This window comes from Streptopelia decaocto (assembly GCF_964273445.1).
Source record: "Streptopelia decaocto genome assembly, contig: HAP1_SCAFFOLD_51, whole genome shotgun sequence".
Taxonomy (NCBI): domain Eukaryota; kingdom Metazoa; phylum Chordata; class Aves; order Columbiformes; family Columbidae; genus Streptopelia; species Streptopelia decaocto.
This window is the reverse complement of record NW_028117052.1, coordinates 286289-306332: the sequence shown is the minus strand read 5'-3', so window position 1 is coordinate 306332 and position 20044 is coordinate 286289. Positions and strand designations below refer to the sequence as shown.

At 49.9% G+C, this 20044-nt stretch overlaps 2 protein-coding genes across 2 annotated transcripts; one reads left to right on the top strand and one right to left on the bottom strand.

The window, feature by feature from the left end:
• Positions 1-5133: 5133 nt before the first annotated feature.
• LOC309451930 (olfactory receptor 14J1-like) lies at positions 5134-6066 on the top strand (the record flags this gene model as incomplete). Its single annotated transcript, XM_082076627.1, has 1 exon — positions 5134-6066. The coding sequence occupies one exon, from the start codon at positions 5134-5136 to the stop codon at positions 6064-6066; it is 933 nt and encodes a 310-aa protein (XP_081932753.1).
• Positions 6067-18673: 12607 nt separating this feature from the next.
• LOC309451937 (olfactory receptor 14A16-like) lies at positions 18674-19588 on the bottom strand (the record flags this gene model as incomplete). Its single annotated transcript, XM_082076633.1, has 1 exon — positions 18674-19588. The coding sequence occupies one exon, from the start codon at positions 19586-19588 to the stop codon at positions 18674-18676; it is 915 nt and encodes a 304-aa protein (XP_081932759.1).
• Positions 19589-20044: the final 456 nt, after the last annotated feature.

The window sequence follows — 20044 nt, the reverse complement described above, 5'->3', positions numbered from 1 at the left end:
TAAATCTCTTTAATATCAGTCCTAACAGTCATTCTTGCTTTTCCAAGCATCTACTACACCTCAGCAGTTGTGTCTTGAAATAATTTCTTAGAACAATGCTTTTTTTCTCACTTCTTTTTTGTTTTAATCATTTAAAGACTACAACTCTTGGACAGCATTATCTCAAAATCATTCTACTTTCATAACGTTTCTCCCTTTTTCTTTTTTTCTTCCTGGTGTAAGGTGTTGTTGCCATAGGAGAATAATTTCTTTTTGAGACAAAGAAGGCCAAGGAACAGATCCCAGGTCAGTGCAAGGGCACAAAGGAAGCCAGAATCTTTATGTGTGTGCACTGACACACACTGTCACCTGCATTTCCAGTCTCTGCGGTCCCAACAGTGCAGCATAGTCTGGAGTTCTGAGCTCCCTTCATCTGCCCTGTGTGACACGTGTAAAACGGAACTACCGCAGTCCAATGGCTGGTTTTGATTCTCTTCACAGCCTGAAGCACCACATAGGTCAGGAGACAAGCCAAGATACCCAACAAGGACTCACATACCCTTCACGTAGATTTTAGGTGTTCGCTGGCGTCTCAGCAGACATGTCACATTGATATCTGGGTGCAAGGAGCTGGTCAAGGAGCTGGTCAAGTGCCTCGTTTCAGTTTCTATAATGATGGATTTGTGTCTGGCTGATGTGCTGACTCTGTACATGGATGCTGACACCTCTTGAACAACCTGCTCTGAAAGGGTTAACAACACAGGCTGTTCTTTCTGGAGAGGCATTAGGACAGCAAAAAATAAGATCTTGGCTCAGGGCAAAAGAAAAAGGATGGAAAAGATGTGGTCAGGGCTGTTTGGGGGCACTTGTAAAGCAGCCCTGCACCTCATGTGAATTACTTCTGTGCTCAGGGAGAATCTGAAAGCTTTGTCTAAACTGAAATCATGAAGGGTGTCGGGGGTCAAGACCCCGGCATGGGTTCGGGTCTACAGCGACGGAGGAAGAAATGCGGCCATCCGATGCGGATGATAAACATGCTTCAATTTATTGATACAGAGCACAGACCTTTATAGTGGTTCTATTAATTATGCCTACTCGTCAAACACCGATATGATAGCATACGTAATGAGCCCATCCCAACATACATAATGAGTCCATCCCCTTCTGTGGCCCCCCTGGTATGTGAATTCCCTCGTTATCTCGGAGCTGCATCCTGAGAATTGTTTATCCAGGCCTTTCTCAGGAGCTGCCTCCTGAGACTTGTTTGTCCAGGCCTTTCTCAGGCAATACCTTCTCACTTACCCTTGCTCAGCTCATGCTAACTGAGGCCTACTCATGCTAACTAGAATAGATCCTCTCCGTAGAGAGGGTCTCATGCCCTTTCTCTCTTGGCCATTCTCCAACAGAAGGGGATAAAAGGACAGTGTCATTCAGGCTCAAAGAGACCTCGGGAGGTTTCTTGACCAGCCTCTGCTCAAAGCAGGGTCAGACCAGATTGCTCAGGACTTTATCCAGACACATCTTGGTCACTTTCTGGGACAGAGTGGGTGCGCACTCCTGGGAAACAGCTTCCAGTGCTTGACTGTCCTCATGACTGGAAAGTTTCTCCCTTTCTACAGCACCTTTCCAAGCCCAACCATCCAGATTGTTTTTTACTCATCTACTTGCACACTGACACAGACCATTATATCCTACCTTGGGTACAAGAATATTGTGGGGGATGATGCTGGATTCCTTGCTGACTTCCAGGTAACAGACCACCACTGCTCTGCCCACGTCCACAACCTTGTCCTTTCCTCACAGAAAACAAAGAGGATGGACAGGCACAACCTGCCCTGGGTAAACCCTGTCACCGTCTCTTCCAGACTCCCAGAAATGGGGTCCCAGTGGACATGCTCTGGGGCACAACCCTTAGTTCCCCTGCTCAACCATTGGCCATTTTGAAAAGTGCACACACTGTGTGAGAGCTGCCAGTGGTCGGGGAGTCCCCCCAGTCTCCATGAGCTTTCCAAGATGGTGGAGAGTGGCCTCACAGTGACATCGTCCTGCTGTCCCAGCTCCTGGGATGCTGCCCCTGCTGTCCCATAGACTGGAGAGGATTGTGTTAGTTCCAGTGACCTCTGACTTGGACCCCATGCACTGCTGCTTGTTCTGACTCCAGTCAAAGAGATCTCAGAGACCTTGCTGCTGAAGAGGGAGAACAAGAGGACACAGGGATTCTCACCTCTTATTATATTCTTCAGTGGCCACACAGCATCTTTGTTTCTCCTTTAACTGTTCCTGCAGTAGTAACAGCTCATTATGGGGCCCTTGAATTGCCTTACAGGTCTGGGCTGAGTTTTGATGTGGACTGTTGGTGTGCTTGGAGGCTGCTGTCCTTGCAGACCAGATGAACTCACTCCTGCCACCCTGCCTGGCAGTTCATTCCATCCGTGTCACAGCTCTGTCTGCAGCACTGACATCTCCAGCTCCCCCAGTCAGGTCCCTGGCTGAGGACATTGCCTAACATCTGGGCTGAACCACCCCAGCTGTGGCACCAACCCAGCTCTGACCTGCCACAAGAAACCTGGTACCAAGTGTCCAAGAGCCCATGTGTGCAAAGGCTTTGCTGCAGAGCACAGACATGACATGGCCAAAGATTGATGAATGTCTCTCTAGACCTTGGAGTATAAAACCAGAATAAAATGCCTGAACTCATTCAACTGAAGATATTCCTCCCCGGGCTTGGAAGAATTAGATCCTTTGCTGTAATATTGCTGGTGTCCTGTCTAATGATGGGACAAGAAAAGTTGGTTCTCATACTAATTCATTGTTTAATACAAAGAACACAATGGTGTGTCTCTTCAGAGGAGAGAGAATAAACATCACTGATTACTTCAGGTTGTTTGAAAGGATGTGCTCCTGGAGCCCCAGGGACACCTGGAGGAGCCCAGAGGGGACAGAGGAAGGGACATCATGGGCTGCTCCTGTGCTGCTGAGCTGGGCTGGGCTCCTGGGACACAGGGAGCTCATGGCAGTGGCAGCACTGCAGAGAGACAGCTCTGCCCAGGAGCAGCTTCTCTGCAAAGCGCAGCAGGGCTGAGGGCTCTGCCTGCAGCACTGAGGGCACAGGAGCCAGGCACAGAGAGGAAAATGCAGTCTGGGCTGGGAGGATGGTGAGAGTTCACTGGAAATGAAATCCTCTCAGATATGAAGCCTGTGGCTGCAGGACATTGCATCTGCAAATCTTGGTAGGATCTCAGAAAGCTGTCACATTGCAGAGCCTGCGAGAGATGTAAGTACAGCTCTCAGAGATTCTCTGATCAGAGGGGAGGATGTGGTGCAGAGCAGGGGTTGCCTTCTGCACTGTCAGAGTGACAAGACGTGAATGCTGCATTCTCCCCAGGGTGGCTGTGGGGTGTAAATGTCAATGTGCAGGCAGGGATGCCCAGGGCTGTCCTGCAGAGCAGGGTCCCTGCACCCCAGGGCTGTGCCGGGCAGGGACTCTGCCGCCTGCCAGTGTCAGCGCTCAGCCTGCCCAGGAGAGCCCAACAACACTGAGGGGAGAAGCTGTGGGGGGAAGGAGCGGACCCCGGCAGGGCAGGGTCCTTCTGCTGCTGGGTTCTCCGTGGGTCGGGGCTGCTCACAGCTCCAACTCATTCCAGAATATTGACAAGAGGAGGTTTCAAGGAAAAGAAGACAAAGAGTACTACAAAATAAGGAACTTCCCTGAGTCTGTGTTTTCAGTCTCCTACTCTGGGGAATGGGTGGTGATTAAGGCCGTTCTTAATTTCAAACAAATAGTTGAGACACATGAACTGCAGTAGGTCTTCAAGAGAATCCTGGCATGCCTTGCCTGTCCTCTGCCTACGCAGAACCAGCATCACCTTTGCTGGACACCTTACACTTAATCTGACCTGTCCTGTTTTCCAGCCTGCAAACAGGAAGATGCCCCCAGGCAGTGCCCTGTGAACAGGCAGGATCTGTAGGGCCAGGGGGAGGGCACAGAGGGTGGGATGGTCTGTGAGCACTGACAGGGAAGAGACATGGACAGGGAAACACCTCCCAGGGGAGAATCTCCAGGCAGCAGGGAAATGATCAGAAACGAGAGGAAACCAAACCCAGAATTGTTATGGGAGGGAGAAGAGAGAAAAGTCCCTGTGATCCCCTGCAGTGCAGATCCCTCCTCTGGGCAGCCCCCTGGCCTCCTGTCCCACCCAGCAAAGCCTCTGCCCTCAGAGCTGCGGGCTCCAAGGCATGAAGCAGCTCCTGTGCAGCCAGAGCTCCAGTTCCTCTGCAAAGCACAGGGGCTGAGAGCAGCTGCCCAGTAGTGTTGGTGTCTGGGAGGTGGCTGCACAGCTGGGGAAGGGTGATGCTGTCTGAGTTTGTGGCTGCCTCTGCCCTGGCCTCTCTCACACCCAACCTCACCACATTTTTCTTCTTGCTCCCCTGCTCTGGGTCATTGCTGTTGGGATCTTGTTCTTGCTGTCAGGCTCTCTGGGGATGGCAGTTTCAGCTGCAGAGTCACAGCCTGATCTTGTGGGTCCTTTCCTGCAGGTGTGTCCATGGGCACACGTGTCCCACCTTTGCTCTGACCTGTGGGGTGTGGGCAATGCAGTCTGTGGGGCTGGGGAATGAGCTGAGTCTCCCTCAATCAAATCTGTCTTTATTATGCCCTTGAGGTTTCCTTCCAAGCTGTGAGCTTCCCTCCAGGATGCAAACTTGTCTTACAGCATCTTTGTTTTATCTGAAAGCCCCATGGAGAAGCAAAGAGATGCTGTACAGAGAAAATAAAGTTTGTTTTTTGAAAGGAGTCGTGGGTGTTCTTGGACAAACATGGGGTTCTCAGCACTTAGGAAAGGTGATACATGTTGTGGCTCCATCTGACAAAGCTGAACCCCAGTTCTGTCCCCTGCCCCCCGTTCCCATGTCCCCTGCTGCAGAGCAGGGCTGACTCCTCGGCAGCCAGCGGGCACAGCCTCTGCTCCTCATGGCACCTCCAGCCAGCACCACCCAGGGCTCAGACACCGAGCTGGAGGAAGGTCTGGAAAAGGACAAGGGGTGTGGAGAGGGGAGGGTGTGTGAGAAATGGCTTTGATTTTCCTCAGAGAAATCTCCCCTATCTAGTCACTGTCTCTTCTTCTTTGGTCAGTGCTCTGTGTCCAGAGGCTGCAGATGTCCAACAGCAGCTCCATCACCCAGTTCCTCCTCCTGCCGTTCACAGACACACGGGAGCTGCAGCTCTTGCACTTCTGGCTCTTCCTGGGCATCTACCTGGCTGCCCTCCTGGGCAATGGCCTCATCATCACCACCATAGCCTGGGACCAGCACCTCCGCACCCCCATGTACTTCTTCCTGCTCAACCTCGCCCTCCTCGACCTGGGCTCCATCTCCACCGTTGTCCCCAAGTCCATGGCCAATTCTCTGTGGGATACCAGGGTCATTTCCTACACAGGATGTGCTACACAACTCTTTCTGTTTGTCTTTTTAGCTTCAGCAGAGTATTGTCTCCTCACCATCATGTCATACGACCGCTACGTTGCCATCTGCAAACCCCTGCACTACGGGACCCTCCTGGGCAGCAGAGCTTGTGTCCACATGGCAGCAGCTGCCTGGGCCACTGGGTTTCTCAATGCTCTGCTGCACACAGCCAATACATTTTCACTGCCCCTGTGCAAGGGCAATGCCCTGGGCCAGTTCTTCTGTGAAATCCCCCAGATCCTCAAGCTCTCTTGCTCACACTCCTACCTCAGGGAACTTGGGCTTCTCATGTTTACTGCTTTTTTTTTTGAGGGATGTTTTGTGTTCATTGTGGTGTCCTATGTGCAGATCTTGAGGGCCGTGCTGAGGATCCCCTCTGAGCAGGGACGGCACAAAGCCTTTTCCACCTGCCTCCCTCACCTGGCTGTGGTCTCCCTGTTCCTCATCACTGCCTTGTTTGCCAACCTGAAGCCCCCCTCCATCTCCTCTCCATGGCTGGATCTGGTGGTGTCAGTTCTGTACTCGGTGGTGCCTCCAGCAGTGAACCCCCTCATCTACAGCATGAGGAACCAGGAGCTCAAGGATGCCCTGTGCAAACTCATATCTTACAGTTTCCTGAAGCAATAAACTGCCCATCTGCTTCTATATAGAAGTTTTAATGTAACTTGTTAGAGGTCCAGCTTGTCATCTGTATTTTCTGTTGTTTTTGGCATTTTTTTTATTCTGATAATGTTGTCATCCCCTTTCTAAATCACTGTCTGCTTTTCTTTTATAACCCCTGCTTGTGTAAATGAGGAGCCATGATCTGTGTGTATTTAAACAAAATAAAGTGTCCTGTAGTGACTTGTTTTTCACTATATCCTTCCTGCTAGGCCTTTTGGAGCTGCAGGGAGAGTTTCTGTCCATTGGAGGAGGGGAAAAGGGTCCATCATGGCAGCCCTGCCAGGGAGCACCAGCTCTTGTTCTTCCAGAGCTGTTCTGTTTCCACTCCCACACTCTCCTTCTCATCCCTTGTGTTGGTGCAAGGCCTGAGTGCTCTGGCAGCTTGGTCACCGTCCTGCTGTGTGTCAGTCCTGTGAGCGCAGGCAGGGACAGGCAATGGGCACTGCTGTGACAGAGCTGGCCTCAGTAACAGTACTTGCACAAGGAAAAGTGATCTTCTTTGGGCAGTGCATGACGGTTTATATCTTCTTGCAATGTTTCTCTCAAGCTTATTCCTACAAAAGTCACTCACTTATAAAATGCCATTTTGCATCTGAACAGTGTGTGTGTGCAGGGCTGGCACACAGCAGTGTCCTCTCACAGCCAGGCTCCTGCCAGAGACCTGCAGGACCAGCAGAGCAGGGGCTGGGCTGTGCCTGTGTTCACTGGAAACACTGCAGAAGCTGCCCCAGGGCATCATCATGGACTGGCCCCTCGCAACCACCATTTCCAGCACTGGCCTCTCTCCCCAGCTCACCGAGGTTGTTCTTCCCTCCATGGAGGGACACTGAATGGCTAGGTCAGCAGTCCATGTTTGCATTGTACAGATGAGATGCGAGTATGCACATCATGTGCGTGAGATGGCATGAACCTGAGTGAGCAGAAACGCCATCAGCTACTCCTGGGACTTCCATGAACGCCTGCGGGACAGACAGTGTCTCGAGGTCACTTCACATTGGGAGTAACAGCCCACGGGAAACCACCCACTGGGATCTTCTTCCTTGAACTGAGGTCCCCGTGTCCATTTCTCATGATGTGGGGCTGAGGTGTCTCCCATCCCTTTGGGGTAGCAACAGAAGGCCAGAGGTACAATGTGACTCCTGTCTCTGTGAGTAAAAGGGACAGACTCTGTCTCTGAACATCCCTGGGTGCAGAAGTAGTCCACGAGGCCAGCTCTGATGGAACCCTGGCATTTCTGTGTGTGACTCCAGGAACAATCCCCAGTGGCCCAGTGACATTCATCTCAGCTGCTGGGACGGCTCATTGCAAGTGCTCCTGTCTGCTACATCACCCTTGCCCATGATTCTGAATTGTGCTTTCAAAAGTGACAGCAGAATCAGAGAAGTTCTGAGGTCCTTGGGGAAGGAAGATGTCAACCCCATCTTCAAGAAGGGCCTGAAGGAGGATTTGAAGAATTCAGGGCTGCTCAGCATACCTCTGTCCCTGGGAAGGGGATAGGCAGCGTCTTCCTGCACCAGTTTCCTGGAACCTGAAGGACAAGGAGGCATTGCTGAACCGAAATGAGCAGAAAATCCAGTGAGTCCCAAGAAATGCTCTGGACCCATTCCAGACCTTTAGACCCCCAGGAAAGAACTCAGTGAGAGTGCAGCCCATGCAGTTGCATCTGTGTCCCTCACGGAGCAGCACAACCAGTGTGCAGTCACCCCATGGTTCTGCAGCCAACCTGCTCTGCAGAGCATCAGTGCCAGGTTGGGGCCCTGTGGGGAGCACCGAATGGGGCCAGGAGCACCAGAGAGAGAAATGCCGGTCCTTATGCTCTGGTACTTCAGTCCTGGTGCTCATCACATGTCCTTAAGACAAACTTATGCACCCCTCTTGTCAACCTTACCCGAGAAGTCACCACAGGACAAGGCTCCTGAGCTGGAGAACTGGGGTCCAGTTGTGACCAGAAGAAGGGTAAGGCCTGTCCTGGGTCCTCTAAAGGGCTGGCAGCCTCTGTGATCTCCACGAGAAAAGGCAGCGTGCAGGAAACTATAGACCATCCCCATGCCCATTGGAGGCCCTTAGGAAGAGTTCCTCTCTTCAAATATCCAACCCGGCTTGCTGCTGCATGAACAAGCAGGAGAAACTTCCCCTGGACCCTGATTCCAGACCCCATCTCCTCCACCCATATAGGCAGTGCTCTCCCCCTTGGCACTGAGGTGATTCCAGGGACCCAAGAGGGGAGGAGATGTTGGGTGGGGATATGGTGTCCTTCAGTGCTCCTCATGGTACCTCCTGCTGGGCTTTGTGCCACTGGTCACAACCCTCTGAGCCTGGATGTTCAGCCAGTCCTCAGTGGTGCTAAACAGGAACATGCCCATGAGCACATTGGGCTGCACTGGGAGGAGCGTGGCCACCCAGACAAGGGCAGTTATTGTCCATCGTGACTCAGCACTGGTGTGGTCACATCTAGAGCCATGTGTCCCAGTGTGAGGTTCTCCATTCTGGAGGAACGGGGAGTAGCTGCCATGTGGCCAGAGAAAGTCTGGGTCATGTGTGGAGATGTTGAGACACCCAAACTGCTTTAGCCTGGTGAAGGGGAGCCTCAGGAAACATGCTGTTTTTACTGAAATTGAGTTAATTTTCTTCATGCATTTTGAACCTCTCTCCTTCACAGCCAGTACAATCTTTTGTTTAGATTTACTATGAGAATAATGAGATAATGCTGTTTCTTCCCTGGGATAGAGTTCATTTTGTCTTTTAGCAGCTTTACAGTGTTTGCCATTCGCTATGAAAGGAATGTCAGAACTCACTGAGATCTCGGCTGTTGTCAGGGAAACCAAGGACTTCTTTGGCCATCCAGCTGTGGATGCAGATTGGCAGGAGGAGACACAGACAGGACAGCACCTGGATTGACATGCAGGCTGATCAATGACATATTCCCTATGATTAGCGTCATGCTCAGTCTAAAGCTGGAGCCGGCTTTTAGGGCTTGTTACATCCGTTACTTTGGGTTTTCCAGCTGGTTTGGTGAGTTCCATTCAGAAGTTTCATTCTGTCAGGAGTTCGATGTCAGTTCGGCCTTTTGCTGTTCTGCCATTTTGCCGTTGGCCTTTGGGCCTTTCTGCCTGTTGCCCTTTTGCTCTCTCTTGCTGGGATGGGCTGTTCAGGACCAAGGTGCTCCCTTCTGCAGGACTGGCTGCTCTGTGTGACTGGAGTTACATGGGGGATAGCACTGAGTGTATTTCCTTAATTTAATTTATCTATTTCTATTTAATTTACCTGGACTATTGTCAGTGAAACCAAGGACTTCTCTGGAGTGCAGCTGCAGGTGCAAATTGGTAGGAGGAGGCACAGACAAGACAGCATCTTTATTGACATCCAGGTCAATCAATGAGCTATTCTCTACCATTAGCGTCATGCTCAGTATAAAGCTGGAGATGCCTTTTCCAGCCCGTTAGTTTTGTTTTTCTGGCTGCTTTGCTTAGCTCTGTTCGGAAGTTCCATTCGATTGAGAGTTCAGTGTTAGTTCAGTTTCATGATGTTTTGCTGTTTTTCAGTTGGCCCTTGGGCCTCTCTGCCTTTTGCACTTGTACTTTCTCTTGCTGGGATCAGCTGTTCAGGACCAGGGTGCTCTCTTCTTTTGGGCTGCCTGTTCAGCACAACTGGAGTCATGTGGGGGATTGCACTGAATATCATATATTTTACTTTATGTAAATAGAAATAGTATAAGTATATTATTAGTAGTAGTGTGTTACTTTTATTATTTTTATTGTCTTATTATTTTTTTTTCTAAACCCACAAGTTTCTCCCTTCCCTTTCTGTTCTCTCCCTTATCCCACCTGGGGACTGGGAGCAGGATGTGAGCAGCTCTCATGGTTTTAGTTGGTGGCTGTGGTAAAACCATGACAAGAAAGGGCAGTAGTAGCTTCAGAAAACTTGAAAATCACTTTCCAAGATGACGCCTTTTATTTTATTTTATTTTACTATTTTTGGTAGAGGGAACAGCATGAGGAAGGAAAACCATCAGAAACTGCAGCTCTGGAGGCCCAGAGTGGAGCTCAGGATAAAGAAATATCACTCTGAGCACAGTGCTATGGTCATTCAGAAGGACTCTGGATCAGCCATGACTTTGTGTTTCCAGGAACAGCTGGTGAGGATGGAGAGACAGCAGCACAGGTGGGGACACACTGGGCTGAGAACAAGGTGGGGAAGCGCATGGGGTGTCTGCAGCCTGTGGGGAAACAGTCACAGGCCTGGGACAGTGTAGGATGGACTGTGGTGGAGATGGCCAAGGGTGCTGGCAAGGCTGGATGTCCCTGAAAGAGCCAAGGTCTTTGTCCCCTTGGCTATGGCTGATGTTCCTGCCAGCGAGGCCTAAGAGGAGACACATGGTTGTCATGGCCATGGCACCCCATTGCCTCCTTGCACCCCCACAGAGCATCACACCATTGTCCTGCACTGGGCATCACACTCCCCACATCCCCAGGAAGAGACCTGAGCCACACGTGAGGGACAGGATCTCCCTTCCTAGGGGCAGGGGCTCAAGGCTTGGCCATTGTCCTTCATCAGACAAACCAAGGGCTTTCTCAGCATCAGAGCTGCTGCACTTTGCCTTTGCCTGATGCAATCACAGCCTCCAATTATCTGCTCTAATGAGTCCCTGGGGAGGCTTTGTCAGTAACAGCCCTCAGTGGGGCCCATTAATGCTTCAAGGTACTTTGGAGTTTGTTCTGGCTTGGACTTCTTGAGCAGATTCTTCAGTCTGTCCTTGGTATCTGAGGTTCATGGACTCAGCACCAAATACGCCATGGGGCTCATTAAAACACAGAAAGCCCTAAGGAGCGATGTTTCTTTCCCTAATTTTCTTCAAATCTTCCAGACTTGTAGAACTAACTGAAGAGGTTTCAATGGGACACTTACTGATGACGATTTCAAAGAAGATTTCATAAAGGAGGGTCTTTTCTTTCAAGGGTATTTTCTATCATTTTCCAGTGTATAGAAGAAGTGACAGCAGCATTCTACACTGGACATTGATCCAGAGGGTCTCCTGGAGACATCTGGACAGGCAGGAGAACAGTCCCTTGAGGCTGGACACTGTGTGGACAACCTCGCTCCTCACCCCCACCCCCAGTCTGCCGGTTCCCTCATTGGCCACCAGAGATTGCATCACTTTTCCTACATCAGACTTCTCCACTGAGCTCTGCAGGAGATGCTGCAGCTCCTGTGCACCAGCTCCACCTACTCTCCTGTGCAAACACTGCACAGTTTAATAAACAGCAAAACACTTTCCTCAGCTGTGTGTGTAAGCTGGATCTGATGAGGTCCAGCATCCACAAGGGACACCCACACAAGAACTGCTTTAGACAGAGAGATAGGAGAGGATAGATAGAAACACAATGAACGTCTTGACTGCCATGTTAATTAGAGCTCTGAAGAATGGGGCAAGTTTGTAACTCCCTGAAGCTCAAAGCAGAAACCAGACAGTTGAGAGGCCACTGAATGACCAAAGAGCAAGTGGAGGAGAAACCTGAGAGCACTGGGAAGGGCAAACGTCCAGACATTTAATCAGGAGAGGTGGAAACTCCTGAATGACGAGGGAGATGAAATACTAGAGTGTTGGTAATAGAAGTACAGGGGAAGACCAATATTTCTTCTCCTTCCCTTATTACAATTCCCCATAATTAACTTCTTGTTTTTTTTCCTTTAAATTTTAATGTTTAAATAAAAAAAAAAATTAAACAAAAATCTCCAATCAAACATACAAAACAAAAAAAAACACCAAAGAAGAGAAACAAAAAACCCCACAAAACCAAAGCAAAAACAACCCAAACGAACTAAACAATAACAACCACCAAAACCAAAAAAACCCCAGAAACAACAAAACCAACAAAACAAACCACAAACAAAACAACAACAATAAAGTGCACGTTTCCAGGCAGACATCAGTCATCACTTGTCTCACCATAAACAGCCAGTGCCATTTTAGAGGCCCAGTGTACCTGAGGTGCTGGCCTGGGATTGGCATCTATCACACAGGACCTGGGGAGATCAAAGCACCTTGCAGTGCAGGTGGAGCCTGGGCAGGGGTTCCCGGGGCATCTACACTGGCACCAGGTGTTTGTGTCCCTGGAGCTGAAGACATTTGTGTCCTAAATCCATGCCCAGTTCTGGAGAACTCTTTCCTTTTCAAATAAGAGAAACTCCCCTACAAAGACTTTAAAATAAATAAATAAATAAATAAATAAATTAATTAATTAATTAATTAATAGAAAGTATGTTGACACCATACTTTGCTTTGAATCTTTATCTTCAGTTCTTCTTATTTTAACTTTCTTTGACATTAACTGACATCTGATGGGCCTGCAGGGATGAAGCCAAGATCATGTTGTGTCTTGCACAGCGCCCCATGCCCTCTGAACCTTCCCTGCCCAGGACTCCTCACACTTTGCCCAGAGCGAGTCACACTGAGGTGTTGGCTGGTTCACTGGCTGAGATGTTGGTTTAGATGGTCACCTACAGCACAGGTGGATCCTGCCCCATCATCGCCTGCTCTGGTCCAGTCTGAAACAGAGCCCAACATCACAATGGGATCATGAGAGAACTGAGGTTGAAGGGACATCAGGAGTCTGCAGTCCAGCCTGTCACCAACTGGCTCACACCAAGGTGTTCAAGCCTTGATTCAATCAGAGCTTTAGCAGGACTAGAGAAGTGATCACCCCTTTGTACTGGGCACTGGTGAGGCTGCACCTTGAATCCTGGGGTCAGTTTTAGGCCCCTCATGGCAAGGAAGACATTGAGGTGCTGGAGAGAGTTCAGAGGAGGGTGACAAGGCTGGTGAAGGGTCTGGAGCACCAGTCTTATGAGGAGCGGTTGAGGGAGCTGGGGCTGTTCAGCCTTGAGAACAGGAGGCTGAGGAGAGACCTTATTACTCTCTACAGCTGCCTGAAAGGAGGTTTTATCATGGAGGGTGTTGGTCTCTTCTCCCAAGTAGCAAGTGATAGGACAAGAGGAAATGGCGTCAAGTTGCACACGGGGAGGTTTAGATTGGATATGAGGAAAAAATTCTTCAGGGAAAGGGTTTTGAAGCAATGGAACAGACTACCCAGTGAGGTTGTGGAGTCACCATCACTGAAGGGTGTTCAAAAGACATACAGATGAGGTTCTAGGGACATGGTTTGTTGCCAGAATTAGGTTATAGTTGGACTCAATGATCCGAAGGGTCTCTTCCAACCACAATTATTCTATGATTCCATGATAAGTCATTTTTGCTATTTTCTTTCTCAGAGGACCATGCAGCCTCCCTGAGAGCCAGGACTTTTCTGAGGTGTTGGGGAGACGTCTCATGGTCACACCAGCCAGTTCCACCAGCCCCTGTCTGTCCCTTCCCAGACGAAACCTTTTCTCCATATCCCAACTTTCCAGGTGAATTTCTGGGACACAGCAAATGCTGTGCTGGTCTTCTGGGCTTGTTCAGAGAGAGCAGCATGCCAACATGTTGATGGGCTCTCTGTGCACCTCAAAGCTTTCCTGACCATTTTTCTCAGTGCTCCACTTGCGCCCAACCTTTCTGGTCCTTGAGCAGGGATGTGGGGATAGTGTAGAAAAAAGGCTTTGTCAAACTGTCTTGGGAGGTCTGTTCTGGGCATCTCACAGTCAAGGATAAGGGTGCTGTAGAAAACAGTGACATTGATAAGAGGTCCAGGAGGAGAAGGCCTTGTGCCTGTCTACACTGGGGTAGAGCAGTGATGCATTCATGGGATGCCCATGTGAACAGGAAAGGGACAAATGGGTCCAGGGGACAAAATGCCTTCCAGCCAGTTCTTTACGCATTGCAGATACACCATCCAGGCCACGAGCTGCCGCTTCTCCAGGAGATGCTGTGGGATACGGTGTCACAGGCTTTACTGCAGTCTAAGGACACAACACCTACATCCTGTGTGGCGGATTCACTCCCCATGACAGACTTTCCCTCATCTGCTCAGCTGGTCACCTTGTCACAGAAGGAGATCAGGCTGGTCAAGCAGGACCTGCCTTTCATCAAGCCATGCTGATTGGGCCTGATTGCTCATCTCGTGTGTGTGACCTCACAGTCCTTTGCCAGCCATGTTCCTGCTGTTGGCCAATCCCCTGCAGAGGCAGAAGTGACCTCACAGTCCCCTCCACAGCCATTGGCTTCCTACTGGACTATGAGTTCCTGAGACACAAGTGACCACATGGCATCGTACCCACCATCAGCCTCCTTGTGGTCCAGTGTGTGAGCAGATCAAACTAAGCTGCTTTCATCAAATGTATCTGATAGATTTCCTATCAAGGGTTTCAGTGGAGAAACGTTCGTCAGAGAAGCTGCTGTATTTACTCTGGGGCATTTTATATCTCCAAGGAAAAGATTAATGGAATCCTACAATAACACAGGTTGGAAGACACCCCTGAACACCATCTCTGTCCCACTGACCTTTATGGCACCCCAAGGAACAGCTGATGGCATTTGTGCTCACTTGGGTTCATCTCACCACATGTACACAGTGGACATGCACATGATGTGTATGTTTACATCTCATCTGGACAATGAAAACATGGACTTTTGACCTAGTATTTCATAGAATCATGGAATGTCCTGAATTGGAAGGACCCAAAGGATCATGGAGTCCAACTGCTGTCCCTGCACAGGACATACCACAGGTCACCCCATGTGTCTGAGGACGTTGTCCAGTCTCGTCTTGAACACTGTCATGTTGTTAGCAATCAGGACACATAACCACGGGCGTAATTATATGCGGTGCTTTATTTCAGTGCTGGGAAACCAGGGGTTCGCACCCAAAGCTGGCTTCGCTGGTCAGTTTAAGTTACATAGTATTTATACAGTCCATTCACATACATATTCATATATTCATTAAGATACGTAACGGTTACTCAATATTGATTACAACATCGATTGCTACATCTTGGAACTATTTTGATCATGTGCAGTGTCCTCACTCTATACGTATTTAGGCTAAGATAAAAGCTAGGTTGTTAAGACAAGAGTGTACTCGAACACGATATGCTTGAACATCCTCTCAGGGACAGTTTACAAAACTGATTCATCCTTTCAGGAACATTTTGTAAAACAGGTTCGGTTACTAACAATGTTGGGGCCATGACACCTCCCTGGGGAGCCTGTTCAGTGTCCAGCACCTCTGGGGGAAGAACCTTTTCCTCATGTCCCACTGACCCTCTCCTGGCACACCCTTCTTCCATTCCCTTGGGGACTGTCATTGGTCACCACAGAGAAGACATCAGTACCTTCCCCTCCTTCTCCCCTTATGAGGAAGCTGTAGCCACCATGAGGTCTCCTTTTAGACTTCTCTTGAGCTCTGATGGTGAGAAACCCCTTGGTTTGCTTTCTGAAGTAGAAAGGAGAAGCCATGACCTCCAGGCAATGGGAAGGGGGATCCTGTCCCTCACACATGGCTCAGGGCTCTTCCTGGGACCGTGAGATGTGGGTGTGCAAGGCCCAGGGAAGGACAACACTGGGACAACAACTTCCAGCTTCCCCATGGGACTATAAGGAGGCAGCGAGGCCCCAGTGCCATGAGGACAACATGTCTTCTCCTGGGCCTCAGTGGCAGAGACAACTGCCATGGCCAAGGGGACAGAGACCTGGGTTCTGTGGGTCCCTTCCAGCCTTACAGCGCCGTTTGCCATCTCCACCACAGGCTGTTCTACATGGTCCTACCCCTGCCCCTCTTTCCCTGCAGGCTGCAGGCACCCATCTCGCTTCCCCACCTGCTCTCACCCCAGCATTTCTGCACCTTCACTGCTGTGTCTGCACCCTCACTGGCTGCTCTTTGGAACACAAACCATTTGCTGATCCAGCTCCCTCTGGGTCACCTCTTGAACCACAGCACTGCCCTTCCAGTGACATTTCTTACTCCTGATAACCAGTCTCCACTTCCCAATCTGCACTTGGTGGCTTTGATTTTTTTTCTCTGCTGCTTTTTCCCACTACTTGAGAAAGCTTTACCACCTCAGAAACTGCCAATCAAGCAGAGATCCCAACCTGTTATTCTGCTAGCCGTCTTGCACTTTACCAGAGACAAGTAATCTCACCATGATCTCCTAAATCCCATGAGTGCTGCTGGCCTTTCAGCTTCTCTGATACACAGGACCATGTCCCTGCTGCTGTCCCATCATGTTCTCAGGTGGGATGGATGTGACAACTTGTCTCCAAGATCTCTTCCTGGGAAGGATCTGTCATACTTAGGCAGAGGTTCTTTTCCAGCCATGTCCCTGCTGCTGGGCTGTCACTTCGAGAGACAGAACTGGCGTCACTGTCCCCTTCACAGCGACAGGATTCTGACTGGATTATGAGTGTCTGAGACACAACTGAACTCATAATACCATAACTATCCATCACTTTTTTATGGTCCAGGACGTGATCAGATAAAAGTATGCTTGTTTTATCAAATTTATCAAATATATTCCCTACTAGAGATTTGAGTTGAAAAACACTCTTCAGAGGAACTGCTGTATTTTTGTTGACAACATTTAGAACTCCTTTTCTGTCTTTTATTCTTTTTATTCTTCCTCTGCTTATTCTGCCTTCAAAATCCTCTCCAAGGGAAAGATTCATTGAATCGCAGAATAACTTCAGGTTTGAAGAGAGCCCTTGTCTCACTTGTCTCACTGTCCTGCTCCAGGCAGGGTTAACCAGGTGAGGAACCAGGTTCAAGGGTTCCTCACAACTATGCATCATCCACAGAGAAGTTGAAAGTGCCCTCGTCACATCATACAGGGGGAGAATAAAGACGTTTAACAGTGTTGGTCCAAGTGCTGGTCACTGAGGGATGCTACTAGTAACTGCCTGCACGGAGGGCTTTGTACCGCTGATGACATTTGGCTTGATTGTCCAGCCAGCTTCCCACCCAGCTTCCAATTCTCCAGCCCAGAGATCACTGATCTGGCTACTAGGACACCAAGGAACAGCATGTCTGTGACCCTGCAAAATTCCGGGTATGGTGGCAAGTTGACCAGCTGTTAATTCTCCTTCATGCTTTTCATGCAGATGGGTTCAATATCTGCCTTTTCCAAAGACCTCAGAAACCCTCTTACCACTTTGTCTTACTTTTGAGAGCACAATCCAGAATCACAGGCAAGGATGACAGAGCAGACAGGAGCACTTGCAATGAGCCTGTCCCAGCAGCTGAGATGAATGTCACTGGGCCACTGAGGTTCATTCCTGGAGTCACACACAGAAATGCCAGGGTTCCATCAGGCCTCCATATCTGAGTTGGTCTCAGGACTCCTTCTGCACCCAGGGATGCTTAGAGACAGAGTCTGTCCCTTTTACACACAGAGGCAGGAGTCACAGTGTCCCTCTGGCCTCTAGTTGCCACTACAAAGGGGTGGGAGACACCTCAGCCCTGTGGTGTGTCACCCTGCTCTGCACTCATCTGAGATGTCCCACGTCATGAGGAATGGACACGGGGAGCTCAGTTAAGGAAGCACAACCCAGTGCTGCATTCAGGCAGTTTCCCATGGGGTGTTACTTCCAAGAGGAAGTGACCTCAGGACCTTGTGTGTGCCACAGGTCTTCATGGAACCCCAAGGAACAGTTGATGGTGTTTGTGCTCACTCGTGTTCATGTCACCTCACGTACATGATGTGAGTGCTCACATCTCATCTGTACAAAGTAACACAGACTGCTGAACTATACATTGAGTGTCTATCCATGGAGGGAAGAACAGATCCTCTGGGTGAAAGGCCAGTATTGATAATGGTGGTTGTGAGGGGCCAGTCCATGATGACTGACCTGAGGCTCCTTCTATGGGGTATCCAGTGCACAGGAGCACAGCCCAGCCCCTGCTCTGCTGGTCCTGCAGGTCTCTGGCAGGAGGCCTGGCTGTGAGAGGACACTGCTGTGTGCTAGCCCTGCACACACACACTGTTCAGCTGCACACTGGTGTATCATCTGTGGGTGACTTTGGTAGGAATATGCTTGAGAGAAACTTTGCAAGAAGATATAAACCATCATGCACTGCCCTGATGAGATCATGTTTCTATCTGGAAAGGCTGTTCTGGGGCCAGCTCTGTCACAGCAGTACCCATTGCCTGTCCCTGCCTGCGCTCACAGGACTGATACACAGCAGGACGGTGACCAAGCTGCCAGAGCACTCAGGCCTTGCACCAACACAAGGGATGAGAAGGAGAGTGTGGGAGTGGAGCCAGAACAGCTCTGGAAGAACAAGCGCTGCTGCTTCTTGGCAGTGCTGCCAGGATGGACTCTTTTCTTCTTATTCCATCAGAGAAACTGTCCCTGCAGATTCAAAAGGCCTTGCAGGAAGAATATAGTGAAGGACATAGTGATATAGTGTCACTACAGAACCCTTTATTTTGTTTAAATACACACAGATCATGGCTCCTCATTTACACAACCAGTGGTTATAAAAGAAAAACAGACAGCAATTTAGAACGGGGATGACAATATTATCACATCAAAACCAATGTCAATGACAACAGAAAATAGAGACGAGAGGCTGGACCTGTAACTAGTTACATTAAAACTGCTAAGTAGAAGCAGAAGGGCAATTTATTGCTTCAGAAAACACTAAGATATGAGTTTCCAGAGGGCATCCTTGAGCTCCTGGTTCCTCATGCTGTAGATGAGGGGGTTCACTGCTGGAGGCACCATTGAGTACAGAACAGACACCACCAGGTCCAGGGATGAGGAGGAGATGGAGGGGGGCTTCAGGTAGGCAAACATGCCTGTGCTAACAAACAGGGAGACCACGGCCAGGTGAGGGAGACAGGTGGAAAAGGCTTTGTGCCGTCCCTGCTCAGAGGGGATCCTCAGCACGGCCCTGAAGATCTGCACATAGGACACCACAATGAACACAAAACAGCCAAAACCGATTAACAGACTAAACACAAGAAACCCAAGTTCCCTGAGATAGGAGTGTGAGCAGGAGAGCTTGAGGATCTGGGGGATTTCACAGAAGAACTGGCCCAGGGCATTGCCCTTGCACAGGGGCAGTGAAAATGTATTGGTCGTGTGCAGCAGAGCAGTGAGAAACCCAGTGGCCCAGGCAGCTGCTGCCATGTGGACACAAGCTCTGCTGCCCAGGAGGGTCCCGTAGTGCAGGGGTTTGCAGATGGCAACGTAGCGGTCGTATGACATGATGGTGAGGAGACAATACTCTGCTGTGAGCAAGAAGAGAAATAAAAATAGCTGTGTTGCACATCCCAAGTATGAGATGGCCCTGGAATCCCAGAGGGAATCGGCCATGGACTTGGGGAGAATGGTGGAGATGGTGCCCATGTCAAGGAGGGCGAGGTTGAGCAGGAAGAAGTACATGGGGGTGTGGAGGTGCTGGTCCCAGGCTATGGTGGTGATGATGAGGCCGTTGCCCAGGAGGGCAGCCAGGTAGATGCCCAGGAAGAGCCAGAAGTGCAAGAGCTGCAGCTCCCGTGTGTCTGTGAACGGCAGGAGGAGGAACTGGGTGATGGAGCTGCTGTTGGACATTTGCTTTTCCTGAACATGGGGTGCTGTCATGAGAAAAAAAAAGACAGTGTGAAGCCAGGGAAGTGTTCTCTGACAAAAATGAAACCAACTCCCATAGACCCTCCCCTGTCACACACAGACACCCTTTTGATTTTCTAAGAGAACATTCTTCAGCACTGTGCCTGGAGCCCTGTTCGGTGCTGGAAAATGAGGAACCAAGAGCAGGGTCTCTGCCCATGGGCTCTCGATGAGTCAGCCCAGCTGGGCAGAAGTGGGGCCACAGGAACGGTGGGGACTATCTTGGTTCTGCTAATACAGAAGGGCTGCCAGCACTTGTTTTCCCAGTGATAAGGAACAAGAGATGGTGAAGGTAGTTTAAGAGTTCGAGGTATTTTTACATCTCCCCCCATATTCACTGCGGAGTGTTGTTGGGTGTCAGAAACCCTCTGCATTTCTGCTGCACTCAGGGAGAACAGA